The 14,343-nt window shown below is 43.9% G+C and overlaps 1 protein-coding gene across 4 annotated transcripts in view; it reads right to left on the bottom strand.

Annotated features, from left to right (window-relative positions):
- The window catches only part of NUP93 (nucleoporin 93), a 105,106-nt gene that overhangs the window by 17,978 nt on the left and 72,785 nt on the right, over positions 1 to 14,343 (bottom strand). For 3 of the 4 annotated variants that reach the window (XM_019806078.2, XM_034672327.1, XM_034672328.1), the window contains 4 exons: positions 14,168 to 14,296; positions 5,880 to 5,951; positions 3,268 to 3,342; positions 1,218 to 1,307 (listed from right to left, as the gene is read on the bottom strand). In XM_019806078.2, coding sequence (XP_019661637.1) covers positions 1,218 to 1,307; positions 3,268 to 3,342; positions 5,880 to 5,951; positions 14,168 to 14,296 — 366 coding nt within the window. The remainder of the gene's footprint in view (positions 1 to 1,217; positions 1,308 to 3,267; positions 3,343 to 5,879; positions 5,952 to 14,167; positions 14,297 to 14,343) is intronic. The other variant, XM_002912254.4, reaches the window with a different exon arrangement.

Genomic DNA, 14,343 nt, shown 5'->3' with positions numbered 1-14,343 from the left:
GTGAGTGTCTCAGCTCCCATTTTCCTTCCCACTCACTCCCTTCAAGAGACGCCTCCATGACAGCCTCCCAGGAAAGGAACGGCATTCTCTCCTTCGTGTTACCACCACACAGATGGGACTCCCTCTCCCCAGAATCCTCCTGGCTGTAAATCTCTCTTTAAAAATGGATTCCCTGAATGCTCTGCAATATTCTAAAGTTAAGAATCCTTGGAAGACAGCACTGATTGGAGAAAAGCAGGTTTACACTTTTTCCAAAGGAAGAGAGAAAATCCTGTCCTGTCTCCCTCAGAAACTAAAACTATAGAAAATCCATCCAAATGCGACTCTTTCTAGGTGTTGAGATGGTAGGTGGATTCTTAACTTTCTTCTTTGGATTTGCTTGCACTGCCTTAGAATTTACTTCAAAAAAAAAAAAAAAAGTCAGATGCATCTTTAAGGACCATCATCATCTGTGTATATCTGCTTCCATTATATCCTTCCCTCCTTTTCCCATTCCTCCTGGCTACCTACCAATCCACCCATCCACTTTCTTCCCCCTGGGGGGAAAAGGGACAGGAATAAAGATAAGGAGTCAGAGAGGAAGGGAAGCAGCAGCATACAAAGAATGCATCTGAAGACCACATCTGATTGAAGGGGCTCCCTGACGGGAAAACCCCATTACCTTTACAATTCACTCTTTTAAAAGAGTCCGTTAGTCTGTCTAAGGATGAAAACGTGAGGGAAGAGTTGAGTCCTGACAGGACTTGAAAGCAATACACCTCAAGGAGACCTCCTGTGACCTTAAACTGATTCTGGCTGGGCCTTCTAAAGATGCATTAAAAATACATGCATGTGCCATCATCAAAAAACCACCCCAGGGGCGCCTGGGTGGCATAGCGGTTAATCATCTGCCTTCGGCTCAGGGCGTGATCCCGGCATTATGGGATCGAGCCCCACATCAGGCTCCTCTGCTATGAGTCTGCTTCTTCCTCTCCCACTCCCCCTGCTTGTGTTCCCTCTCTTGCTGGCTGTCTCTATCTCTGTCGAATGGATAAATAAAATCTTAAAAAAAAAAAAAACACCCCAAAGTTATTTAAAATAGAACTCTGAAGGACAGTGAACATTTTATTCCACGGAGCAGGGTGTCTCTTGAGCACATTTCTGCCCTATCAGCAAGCCGCTAATCCCATCTGAACACCGGACGACACGCTTCTCCTTGGGTTAGCTCCCGGCCCTACCTTATCATCCAGCTCTGCGACGGAAGCACAGAGTTCCACGAGGTTAGGCTGCAGGTGCCCATTCACAATCTTCTCGTTATAGATATAAATCTGAAATGAAAATCAAAATAAATGCCACAATTTCTATTTTCTCCTCTTCTTTTTAAAACCTCTTGAGGCAGTTCTGAAGCCAGCTTCTGCCCAACTGTCAGCAGAAGCTTCAGCTAACCTTTCCTTCCTCAGGGTGGCTGAGCCATCCACCTTGCCTGGAGGGGCAAAGCCTCTGACCTGTTTCCCAGATGTGACTTTGAAATTTGGGTGGCAGCATCGACACACCAAGGAGAACTGCTGCCTTGGCCTTCCTAACAGCTGAAGAGTGGAAGGAGGGTAGTCCTGGTAGAGGAGGACCACAGGGGAAGATGGGACAATGGGAAGACCTCCACTGCTGCTTCCTAAGAACCTGAGGCGAGTCTGGTAATCCTTCTGGCAAAAGGACTGAATGGCCCCAAACCAGGACTGGGGGACTGAGTAAGGAGTGTCAGGCTGCAGCCCTTCACACGGTTAGAAGAGCACTTGCTGCATGTGTGGAGTAGCCATTTCTCCAGTAAAGAATCTCTGCTCCTTAGGAAAATTTTCTTAAGAAAAAGGAACTATGTCATGTTTAAGGTATGGAAAAACCACTATTACTTTGATTTTTATTTTAAAAGAACTAAAATAATGATGGTAAAAACTTGTAGGTTCTATACTCTTTGCATCTCAAGTCCTTGTCCTGCCACGGACTGAACAAGGTATGAGGTTAGACAAATCAGGTCCCCACTGAACCTTATTTCCCTCTACTCTATTTGAGGGATGGTATCACGTAGCCTCCAAGGGCGATACAAAGATGAAATAAGATGGTTTTTAAATTACGAGGTGGTCTTTATTCACTCGATGTGCATTTATCAGGAGCCTCCCTTTGCAAGGTACTTTGTTCAACACAAAGATTCTCTCTCCACTGGAGGGGAACAACCCTGTAAACAGATATATGACATGGTGTCCTGAATCTAGAAAATGTTAGTTTCACGGAGTCTTAATTTCACAGATACAGAAGAGACATAGTTTCTCTACTCAAAAGCTTATCATTTCATTAGGCCTGAACTCTGGTACTGGCTGTGGCAATCGGAGGAGTCAGCCATTTAAAGGATGGATGGGGCGCCTGGGTGGCTCAGTTGGTTAAGCGTCTGCCTTCAGCTTAGGTCATGATCCCAGGGTCCTGGGATCGAGTCCTGCATCGGGCTCCCTGCTCTGCCTCTCTCTCTCTGTCTCTCATGAGTAAATAAATAAAATCTTTTAAAAAAATTAAAAAATAAAGGATGGAGATGTAGCGGAGAGAAAGAGAGAAATCTAAATCTGTTTTCCCTTCTTGATACTATTTTGTGAGGAAAAACAGCAAATTGTAATGAAACACACAGGCAGCCAGCACTGTTTTATTCAAAAAGTCAATTCTAGGTTTGTACTGTCCCCTCAGGGCAGTGTCAGTCCAATAATAGCCCCTGTGCTCACGAGAGCGCACCTCAAATCCATCTCCATGCTCCTGCGTAACCATGATACACAACCAGAACCACAACCCCCAAAATATTATGAGCTTCTCCAGGACAGTACCAGAGAGTGCTAAGTATGCCATGTTTACTGAGGCAGAAAAGCATTTAGAAAATTTCTATCAACAAGGGGTGAAGAAAGATTTCTGGTAATACAATCAGCCTACCAGGTAATTCAGTTAATAGAGAACTCCATTCGCTAAGCAGTGCAATTACTCGAGGCTTTACTGTACATGGGCTACTGCCAAATGCAAAATGAGATGCGCTGGTCATTGTAGAGGGCAGATTTCCATTTCCCTAAGGCAAATGTGAGTCATTCTATTACCCAATTTAATGGAATTCTCCAGTGACCTAGGTGGTAAAATATTAACCAGTCCCCTGAACGAAAACCCAACTTGTTTTCAGGTCTGACTTTCCAATGAAGTCTTGGTGTACTCCCCAGAGCGCTCACATAGAATTCTCCTGGGTCCGCTCTTCTCTGAGAGCATGCTCACCTGCCGGGCGTAGGCCATCTCGATGCTATCCAGAGAGCTTCGACCAGGGGGTCCCACATCACTGATGTAACTTGGCTGTAGGTAAATAGACATGTAGCATTGTGATTAAGAACAGCATTTAGTAGGGGCGCCTGGGTGGCACAGCGGTTAAGCGTCTGCCTTCGGCTCAGGGCGTGATCCTGGCGTTACAGGATCGAGCCCCACATCAGGCTCCTCCGCTATGAGCCTGCTTCTTCCTCTCCCACTCTCCCTGCTTGTGTTTCCCTCTCTCGCTGGCTGTCTCTATCTCTGTCAAATAAATAAATAAAACCTTTAAAAAAAAAAAAAAAGAACAGCATTTAGTCATGTAAAGAAAAAAAAAATCCTACAAACATACATTTGTCTGTAACAAAGCTGTGAGAAGTCTCTTTCATACTAAGACGTCTTCAAAATGAAGAATTTAGGGGGTTTCCATAGGACAAAACTCTCTTCCCATGAACACACAAGGGAGCAGGCATGAGACCCAACTCAAAAATAACAGGAGGCCAGATGAGCTGTAAGGATGTCTCAATGACTGTTCCTGGAAATGCACATCTTTCCAACAACCGGATCAATGTCAAGCCCCATCTCCACCCCATCCTCTCCCTCCATGTCTTCACACCAGTGAAGCCGTTGTTATTTGTGGGCTTCCTGTTTCCATCAGTCGTATCAGACAGCTGAGGGACTGGAGTGTAAAGGGTTACAATTCAGACATTTCCAGTCTAAAGCCCACCCTAAGAGAACAGCCTATTAACTTTCTACATCTGAAGATACAAACTAGTCTAAGTGGGGCAGTCATCGATTCATTCAGCAAACGTGGATGGACAACTGACGAGTGAATGAGAGTGCCAGTATCCATTTGACTGGTCATTAGTACTTAGCCTGTCTCCAAAGAGCTTCCCATCTTTAAAGAAAGACTAAAGTTAATCTTTGGTTAAGCTTCATTCCCTACTGTAAACAAGTATGGGTCAAAATTAGGTATATCTTATTAGGTATATTCTTATTTCTACATTAGTTTATACTGTACTATAGCAAATTATTTTGTTTCTCCCATTGAAAAAAATTCAATGCTGTATTCTCTAAAACAAAACAAAACAAAAAAAAGGGAGTTTAAAACAAGCAGGTTTTCTGGGAAACCCACAGAAGACAGCAGTAAAACTTCCTGGCACTACCAAAGCTGGCAAAAGGAGTATCTGTGTGGCCAAGTGCTGGGAGTAGGGTGGAGAGGAGAGGGGCAGGAGGCAGAAAGGTGAAGTTCTGAAGAGTGAATGCTGAGCTGTCAGGACACCTGGGTTCCGGGAGGGCCACTTCACTCCCTGCCTTTGGGGTCTGGGGCAGGACACATTCTCTTGGAGCCTCAGGTTCCCCTCAGTTGAATGAAGGGGATGTCCTAGACAACCTTTGAAGTCCTCCTCAGTTCTGGTTTTTCAAGCTATTAAAAGCTTGAAACAGTTTACTGACCTTGGCAGGTGCTGCTGGCTGGCTGACCCAATGACCATTTCAAACCCCTACCTCTCACCTCCACTCCCTGCCTCCTTTCAGCCCGGCAAATGGAGCGAAAGACACCTAACCCTGTGTTGGCTAATGTTTAACCACCGGCCTGGGGAAGGGACCTGATGTGTAGGGTCTGCTCTTTTCTGTGATGTAAAGACCCCCACCACGGCAGATATCAAGTTATCCCAAGGAGTATCAGCTAGACTGGCAACTTTCTGAAAATTTCCCAACAGGGCCTCAGGAGCTGACCTCTACACACCACTGAATGTACCTTCCCCAGCTTCTACTGCAGGTAGAAGTTCTAGCCGATGGGATGAATCCCAAGTCTGAAGTACATTTTGGGGACAGCTTCTGCTCTTCCTGATAAAGGGAAAATGAAGAGCCTGGCATGGCCTTTCAATCCCCCTTGACGTCCCGCAGTGTAGGTGGGATGCCAACAGCTGCAGCGGCCGTCCTGGGAGCCTAAGGCAAGTGATGTGCCGAGGACAGCAGTGCACAAAGGCAGAGAGGCGCTGGGCCTCTGGTGGCGGTGCAGAACCACTGAATGAAGGCCCACGCTCTCTCCACACCCACAGACTTCTTGTTAGGTGAGAAAAAATAAATCCTTATTCAAGCCACTGAAACTGGTTTTCTGCTACTCACAGCTGAAAGCATTCCTATCTGAAATACAGAGTTAGTGAAAACCACCAGGTTATAACAACAGCCACACTTATGAGTACTCCTATATGCCAGGCACTGTCTTAATTCCCACAACCCTATAATGTACTTTTATTATGTCAATTTTATAGATGAAGACACCAAAGAACAAAGAAAGCAGCTTGCCCAAGGTCACTCCAATAAGAGGCGGTGGAGCCACGGTTTGAGTGCAGTCTGGCTCCGCAATGTCTGTCTGGGCACCCCAGGGCAACTTTCCACAGACAGCCATCAAAGAACAAGAGAGTGGCGGTTAGAAATCCTGGCTCCACTACTCACTACCATGTGATCTTGATTGCACATACTTCTCTGGAGCCTTGGTTTCTTTAGCTGTAAAACAGGAGCGGTAATGGTATCTACCTCGGGTTTGTGATCAAGATTAAAGCAAGGAGAAAAACAGTACTTACCTCACAGCATTGTTGTGAGGAATAAATAGAACTCAGCACAGGACTTGGCCCCAAAACACTACCTATTATCACCTTTTAAACAAAAAATAGACAACTATAATGAACATAGGAATAAACCCTATTGGACAGATATGGACACTACAGAAACATGACCTAAAATACTTTACTTTGTGCTGGCTGGGAATTCTCATCTCATTTTTCTACAATAAACACATATTCCTTATATGAACAGAACCCCCCAGCAGCTCATTCTCTCCTTCTGGACTAATTCTGAGCGTTCTCAGTAACACAGAGTTGAGGACTGTTCTATTAGCCAGCCAGCCACCCTTCTGGAACAGAACTAACTTTATGAAAGGTGATGATCCCAAAGTCTTTTTAAAAAACAGAGCACTAAGTCTATTAACTCCAGAAGCCTAATTGAGGGGAATGACTAGGAGGACAAAAAGGGGAACACAACACTAACACATTTCTGCAAGGACACAGTTGTTTCAGCTACATATACATAAACAGCCTTGAGAAATATGTTCCAGTACCAAAACCTAATTTTTAAAATTATCCATTTAAAAAGTAGTTGGTTTTCAGCCTTCAAATTTCCATTTAAATTAATTTTGCCTAATGCTCTTGTTTTCAAAGTTACCTTTCCTTCATTTGCCCTTGGCCAAGTCTCCATCACACCACACATAAAGTCAATTATCCCAGCAACAGGATGTGTACACGCACATTCCTGAGTCAAGGAACCAGCAAACATGCACTGGAATTTCAAACCCAGGAGTTGCTTGAGGGCTGGGAAAGTTGCCAATATGTTGTGTGGGAATAACATTCCAAAACCCCTGGACACTTGGGTTTCTCTGCACTGGGCCTCATGGCACACAACACAAACGACAGGAGCAGGGAATCAGAGACCACAAAGGCAGGGAAGACGGGAGGGCAGGGCCAGAGAGGGCAGCAAGGGGCTCAACCAGGAGTCTGGAGAGAACAATAAGTGAAGAAACAGCAGGGAGCACAGGCAGGAGAAGAGTCTTCTCGGAGTAGATGGTAATCCCAAAACCAGTAAGAGAGCATTCCAGAGAAGGTAGGAAGTGGCTGGAGGGTGGCAGCAGGGAACTGCAAGCTTTGTTGAGCAACTACTTTTGTACAAAGAATATCCAGGTATAAATAAAACTCTTTCCCCAAGAAAGGCACATTCTAGTCAGGGAGAAAAGACTGTAACTACCATTCTTAGCAAAACAGGTATGAGGTGAAAAAATGTATATGCAAATACTACAAAAGGACAAGAGTGTTTAATTTCCTAGTATAATGTTTGGTTTTATATAAGCAAAATGGAACCAAAGTGATTAATTCACAATAGCTGGCTACAGAATCTGCACACAAAAGTCCAGAACTACTAGAAAAAAACACCAACCGGGGACTAGAAGACCCAGGTTCTAAAGGCAACCCAACTGTGTGACCCTCCAGCAATGACATCTCACTTCTCTGGAGCCTCATTCTTCACGGACAAAGTGGGAAGGATTCTTGGCTCATTTATATAATGAAACCTGTAGAGCCACTAAAAAATGGCAGACACCTACATGTACTAACCTAGAAAAGGCTCCAAAGTTCAAAAAAATCAAAATGTAATGCTAAGTTGTAGAATCTAATATATAAAATGGTGTCATTTTCGCAATAAATCGACAGCGATCACATGACGCCCTATGTGTAAAAGTGCACATGAATGCGTGAGAGGGAGGTGGCAGGACAGCCGCTGCGCCGCTGTCAGAGGTCACGCTTGTGTGCAAGGAGGAGGAGAGCCGCAGAGGTTTCGGAAGTGCATCTATATGCCTCTACCATCAGAATACTGTGCAAGAAGGTGCTCATGTATGATACAGCATGATGTGAAAACGAAGGGCCTGTTTGGGCTTTCTGAACTTCTTTTTGAAAGAACAGCAGAGCACTTTCTATACTTGAAATCCTACTCACATTGCAATAAGTGAAATAAATCTTCCCTCCAGGAAATGACCAGGGAGCCATAAAATGAAATCATCTAGTCTAGAGTTTCCCAATTCAAACTCTGTTGGGCTCTATTTGACTGTATTCCACTGAATCTAATACATCATCTATTATAAGACATGTTATTTATGTACCACTAGGAAAGGGAAAATTGTGTCAACTAAATTATGACACTGGATTTAAGACACACTCTGATTTCAGAGATTTTTAAATGTACAAAAAGTTTTGTGACTGGGAATTGATGAAATCTGGTATTACGTCAGTTATCTAAATGAGAAAGTATACTCAGCACTCATTAGTCATACATCACAGTGTGAAATGTTACCTCCACCATGTGCACTGAAGCTACAACTTCTCACTGGAGCTTGCTGCTTGCTAGGCTCAGTCATTCTCCAGATGATACATTAAAGAACCATCTACTGGGGTGTCTGCGTGGCTCAGTCCTATTAAGTGTGCAATTTTTGGTTTTGGCACAGGTCATGATCTCCCAGATAGAGCCCAGCATTGGGCTCTCCGCTCAGCAGGGAGTCTGCTTCCCCTCTGCCCCTCCCCCTGCTCATATGCTCTCTATCTCTCTAATAAATACATAAATTTGGGGGGGAAAAAAACCCATCTATTGACTACATCTAATACCAATGCAGGCACTAGACCTTACTTAAGTTAGATAAATATTGACTTTTAAATACTGTTGTAAAAGTTGGCTAAGATATAGCAAGGATTCCCAACACTGTGCTATCATACAAGCAGCACAGCACTGGAGGTGTTCTCCCTCCCACTAACCACATGCAAAGATGGCACAGGAGTTCCAGAAGTCTCTTTCTTGCTTCAAAGCACATGGTTTTTATTCAGACCACAACTTGAAAAGTTATTAACAATCTTTCAATTTCTCTCTTCCTTTAAAAATCACACCTCTTTCTTCAATCATATCCTAAAGAAAGCAATTTCCCAAACTGAATTTATGCTATACAAGCATCATTTCCCTTCTTAAAACTTGCTGGAAACAGGTATCACCAATGTGTTGTTGTTCTTCTGCTATCAGAAGGCTTGGAGGTGAAAGGTTTCAGGAACCCACCATATCCTCGTTCACTTTTGCTTTTGAAAAAAGTCTCAAGGGACGCCTGGGTGGCTCAGTTGGTTAAGTGTCCAACTCTTGGTTTCGGCTCAGGTTGTGATCTCAGGGTTGTGAGATCGAGCCCCACGTGGGGCTCCTCGCTCAGTGTGGAGTTTGCTTAAGACTCTCCCTCTGCCCCTCCCCCTATACTCTTGCTCTCCCTAAAAAAAATAAATCTTTAAAACAAAAAAGTCTCAAGCTTCTCTTTATATTAAATTATCCAAATGTGAACATTTTCTTTCAAATGTAAGGTCAGCTCAAAATGATCAAAAACCTCCTTCCTAACAAATGACTCTGGGTAACAACAACCTTATTCAACGAAGTGCCCTGAAAAGAATGGTTTAGATGGCAAGACATACTTCCTTAATTATTTCTTCTACTTATACACAAAGATTTAATTCCTAGAGATACTTTATAAACCAAGGGAAAGGGACAGATCCCTACTGAAATGATTAAAATAAATTTCACGTGTAGCTTACCAAATACTAACAGCCACCATTAACACTGCTCGGATGTGCTGTGTGCGACCTCTCTGCTGTCACCGGGCGAGCCCCTTAGCACGTGTTCTACATTCCTTACAACACTTCTTCCAGAGAGGCCATTTAACAAGAAAGACACCCTGGCCCGGGAATTCCAAAACCTGTCTCTGGCCTTCACATCATGTCGTTTCCTATAAATAGGGCAGAGGAAAATGCCTGCCCAAGTGGAGATAACATCACCTTTCCATTATTTTGAAGAAGATTATAAGGAAAAACCCTGTAGAAATGGTTAAATTTTAAAAAGGCGAAAAATACCAAGTGTGGCAAGGAAACGGAACAAATGGAATTCTCACATACTGCTGGTGGGAGGGTACATGGATACGACCATTTTGGAAAATCGTTTGGCAGTATCTACCAGTGATGAACACATGCATATCCTCTGACCCAACAATTCCCCTCTTAGCTGTACTCAACAGAGATGCAAACATATGTTCACCAAAAGACACGTATAAGAATGTTCACAATAGCGCTATTTATAGAAGCAAAGAACCGGAAACTAGCCAAATGTCCACCAACCCAAGAATGAAAAAGCAGATTGTAGTTATACTGTTCAGCCATGAGAATGAATGGCCCACAACTACATGCAATGATACACAGAACACTCAGAAAAGGAGCCAGAAACAAGAGTACATACTGCATGACTTAATTTACATGAAGTTCAAAAACAGCCAAAATTAATCTATGATGTTAGAAGTCAGGACCATGGTTCCCTTGGTGTTGGTGGTTGAGAGGTAGTGACTGGAAAGGCACACAAGGAGGGTTGTTGGGGTGCTGGTAATAATCTGTTTCTTCATCTGGGTGTGCTCCCTTTGTGATAATTCACCGAGTTGCATACTTATAACGTATACACTTTTCTGTGTATATGTTATACTTCAGGAAAAAAAGTTCAAAACAACAGCAACAAACAGAACCGACAAGGTTACAGAAAATGGCACATCCCTAGGTGACCTGAAGGGAGAACCATCTGCATCCCTTGCCAGCTTTTACAGCAAAGCTATCCATTCTACTAGGTATCACAACAGAGAACAGCAAAAGTATCGATAACTCTCTTCCAAGGGGACTCAAGGTCAAGGAAGAAAAAGTCTACTAAGTAGACTAATCTATTTTTAAGAGAAGAGCACTCAAAAAAGAACATCTCATTAGCAGCTTATAATTACTTCCAAATCCCAATACAGACCACAACCTATTAACACCATTTTAAAAAATGAAGTTTATAAAACCATGAGCTGTTCTACTTAACTGTCCAGACTCACAAGAAACTGAAAAAGAAACATTAGGCTGACCAAGGGTTTACACATTAGTTCTTCCTTCCCAAAGATCTGATCTTAGTCTTTGAAGTCTTCGAGTCTAAGAAATGTGCCACAGGGTCCTTAATGCATAATTTCCTAAGACGAGTGTCTTTAGCATTTATTTGGGGGCTAATTTAATAGAAAAAACCTGGTTTTTAAATCAGGAGCAGGGGCGCCTGGGTGGCGCAGTCGTTAAGCGTCTGCCTTCGGCTCGGGGCGTGATCCTGCCGTTCTGGGATCGAGCCTCACATCAGGCTCCTCCGCTGGGAGCCTGCTTCTTCCTCTCCTACTCCCCCTGCTTGTGTTCCCTCTCTCGCTGGCTCTCTCTCTCTCTGTCAAATAAATAAATAAAATCTTTAAAAATCAATCAATCAATCAATCAATCAATCAGAAGCAAGTGTGTGGATACGGGATGTACGAAGTTACCCTGGCATGACACTGCCAAACTACCCACATTTGATCCAGACTTCGACAGAATGATGGTATAGAAGCCAACAGTCCTGGGTCTCACCAGTATATTACTTGTCTGTCTGAGCCTCAGTAGTCTTAGCTCTTGTAAGAAAAGTATGCTAGCTAGCCATGAAATTCCAGGAAAAAAGACTTACCAGGAAGCACTGGAAATATTACTTGAAATGTCTTATAATTTTTGTAACATTGTAATTTTTAATCTGTACCTCTAAATCATCTGAAATGACTTTTTTCTATAACAATAGAAAGGGATGGCCATTATGGGTCAGGTGTTTACATTATCACTAGTCTTCCCACTAATCCCATTTCACCAGTAAAGATACTGAAGGTCTGCACGGTTAAGTCCCTTGAACAAGGTATCAGAACTAGTCAGTGGTGAAGAGAGGATCTGACCCCCAGATCTGTTCACTCCTCAACATCAGAGGAGTTGTGTGGCAACCTGTGTGGCAAGTCATAGCTCCCCAGGGCATAAAGTCACACATGACTGATCAAGCAAGATGCTCTTTCCTGCCAATCCCAAGATGCAGCCTCAAAGTCCCTCTCAGGAAAGATCTCCAGGATACATGAAGTAAGAAAAGCAAGATACAGAACAGAGCATAGGGAAAGCTAACTTCTGTATTAAGAAGGAGGGAGGATGGTAAGAATGCATAATCATATATACCTGTGTTCATATAAAGAATCACTGGAAATATACACAAGAAAATAATAATAGTGATTACATCCCAGAGAGGCAAAGTGGGGAGGGAATGAGCTTCTAGGAGGCAAGATACTTTAATTCTTGAATCATATAAATACACTGCCTTTTTAAAAGTCAGATTTTAGAGAGGAGAAAACCCTCAACTTAGCACTACCACCAATCAATAAACACTGGCAATTAAAACAAGACCTATTTAACATATCTACTCTAAAAATCACAGTTTCAACGTATCTCTAATACTTCAGCTACCACGAAGTTAGCCAGAGCCCAATGATCTGCTCAGCAAATACTGCTTGACCATCTGCTCCAGGCACTCATCTAGGCACTGCAGGTATGAGTAAAAGCAAGACAAACAAAATCCTTACCTTCACAGAGCTTACCTTCTACTATGAGAAACAGGCATTAAGCAGTATAAAGACATGAAACATACACAATGGTACGTGGAAGGAAATGCTGAAAAGAAAAAATACAGCAAGAAAAGGGGATACAGGAAGTGTTGAATGGGGAGAGGCTCTGTTAGATTTCAGGTATCCAAGGCCTTGGAAGTCCTCACTGAGATGGCAGTGGGTAAATATTTGAAGAAAGTGAGGGAGACAGCCACACAGCTATTTGGGGGAAGAATATTCTCAGCAGAACTCAATAGGAAGCAGAGGACCTGAGGCAGGAGCAACCTGCTGGCTTTGTTCAAGGAATCTGTTAAGGAGTTTGCACGGCTGGAGCAGAAAGAGCATTAGGAATAGTATGAGGTGAGCTCGGAGAGGCAAGGTCACAGGTCAAGTGGGGACAGAGAGGTCATGGTGAAGACTCTGGCTTTCACTCCAAGTGAGGTAGGTGTCTGTCACTGGATGATCCTAAGCAGAGGAGTGACGTGATCTAACCTGTGTTTTAACAGGTCATTCTGGATGCTGTGCTGAGAAGAGACTGTACAGGGCAAAAGTCGGAAGACTAGCGTGGTTGAGCACCTCTAAGATGGTCCCCCCAAATCCCCACCTCCTACGATTCAAGCTCTCGTAGAATCTTTTCCCCATGAGTATAGGCTGGATTTAGCGACTGACTTTGAACAGAGGGGATAAGTGATTACTTTTAAGATTAAGTCATAGAAAGACTGGCTTCCATCTAGGGAGCACTTCAGCTCTCCCTCAGACACGCCCGTCTTGCTCCAGGGGAAGGAAGTTATTATGTTGTGAGCAGCAGCACGTCTCCCACGTGACGAGAACCTGATATCCCCAGCCAAGGGCCAGAGAAAATCTGAGGCTTGCCAAGAGCCACACTGAGTGAGCTTAGGAGTGGATCCTTGGTCCCAAGTTGAGCCTTGAAATGAGTATAGCTTTAGCTAACACTCTTCGAGAAGCCCTGAGCCAGAAATACCAGCTAAGCGACACACTTGTGTGCAGCCACTACGGTTTGGAGTGATCTGCTAGACAGCCACAGAATTCAATAAAGCCAGCAGTCAGGAGGCTACTTCAAACATCTGAGAGAGAGGTGATGGTGGTCTGGACCAGAGTGCTAATGCTGGAGTAGCTAAGAAGTGGCTGGAGTCGGGGTATACTTTGAGAGTTAAGGTTAATTGGACTTGCCAACATGTGAGAGAGACTAAGTCTTCTCCCACATAGGACAAAAATGAATCTGAGGTATTTGATCCGAGTAAGTGAAAAACTGGAACTGCCATTTGTAAAGATAATAAATTCTGAAAAGAGAAGGCTGGCAGGCTGGCATGGGAAGGGGGGTGGCGGGCAGTTGCTACCATGACCCAATTATGGACATGGACAGCTTGAGATGGCTATGAGACACCCACGGAGAGCCAAGAAGGCCACTAGATAAATGAGTCTGGGGTGTAGGGCTGCAAGGTAAATCTGAAAATTCAGCATAGAAATGGTATTTAAAGCTACAAGCCCAGATGAGATCAACAGGGCAGTGACTGAGGGAGAAAGCGTGGGTCAAAGATTGAGCCCCAGAATGCTCAAATATCTAGAGGTCAAGGAGTTTGAGGAAAACTCAGCAAAGGAAGCTGAGCAGAAACAGCCAGACATGCTGGAGGAACTCCCAGCAAATGTGGGCATCCTGGAGGCCAGGGGAAGAAAGTGTCTCCAGGGGGAGATGGTGATCCTCTGTGCCAAGACTGCCAGGAGCCGAGTAGATAAGCATTCCTTGACCTCACATTTTTATTAGTAGTGGCTTATCTTTTGGGCTCAACCTACCTCACTTTCTTGAGTAAAGTCCAGGGCATCTTCTCCTGATGCCAGCAGTGTGTGGAGAATTCGCTGTTTCACTTGCTCCCACTCGACCAGCATAGACTCTCGATGGTACTCCTCAGCCATGCCAAAGGTCTGTCAGAGAGGAACAGAGGAAGATCACCCAAACGGGAAAACAACAT

This window comes from Ailuropoda melanoleuca, chromosome 12 (genome assembly GCF_002007445.2).
Source record: "Ailuropoda melanoleuca isolate Jingjing chromosome 12, ASM200744v2, whole genome shotgun sequence".
Taxonomy (NCBI): domain Eukaryota; kingdom Metazoa; phylum Chordata; class Mammalia; order Carnivora; family Ursidae; genus Ailuropoda; species Ailuropoda melanoleuca.
Note: the sequence above shows the minus strand (reverse complement) of the source record. Positions and strands in the feature narration are given on the sequence as shown.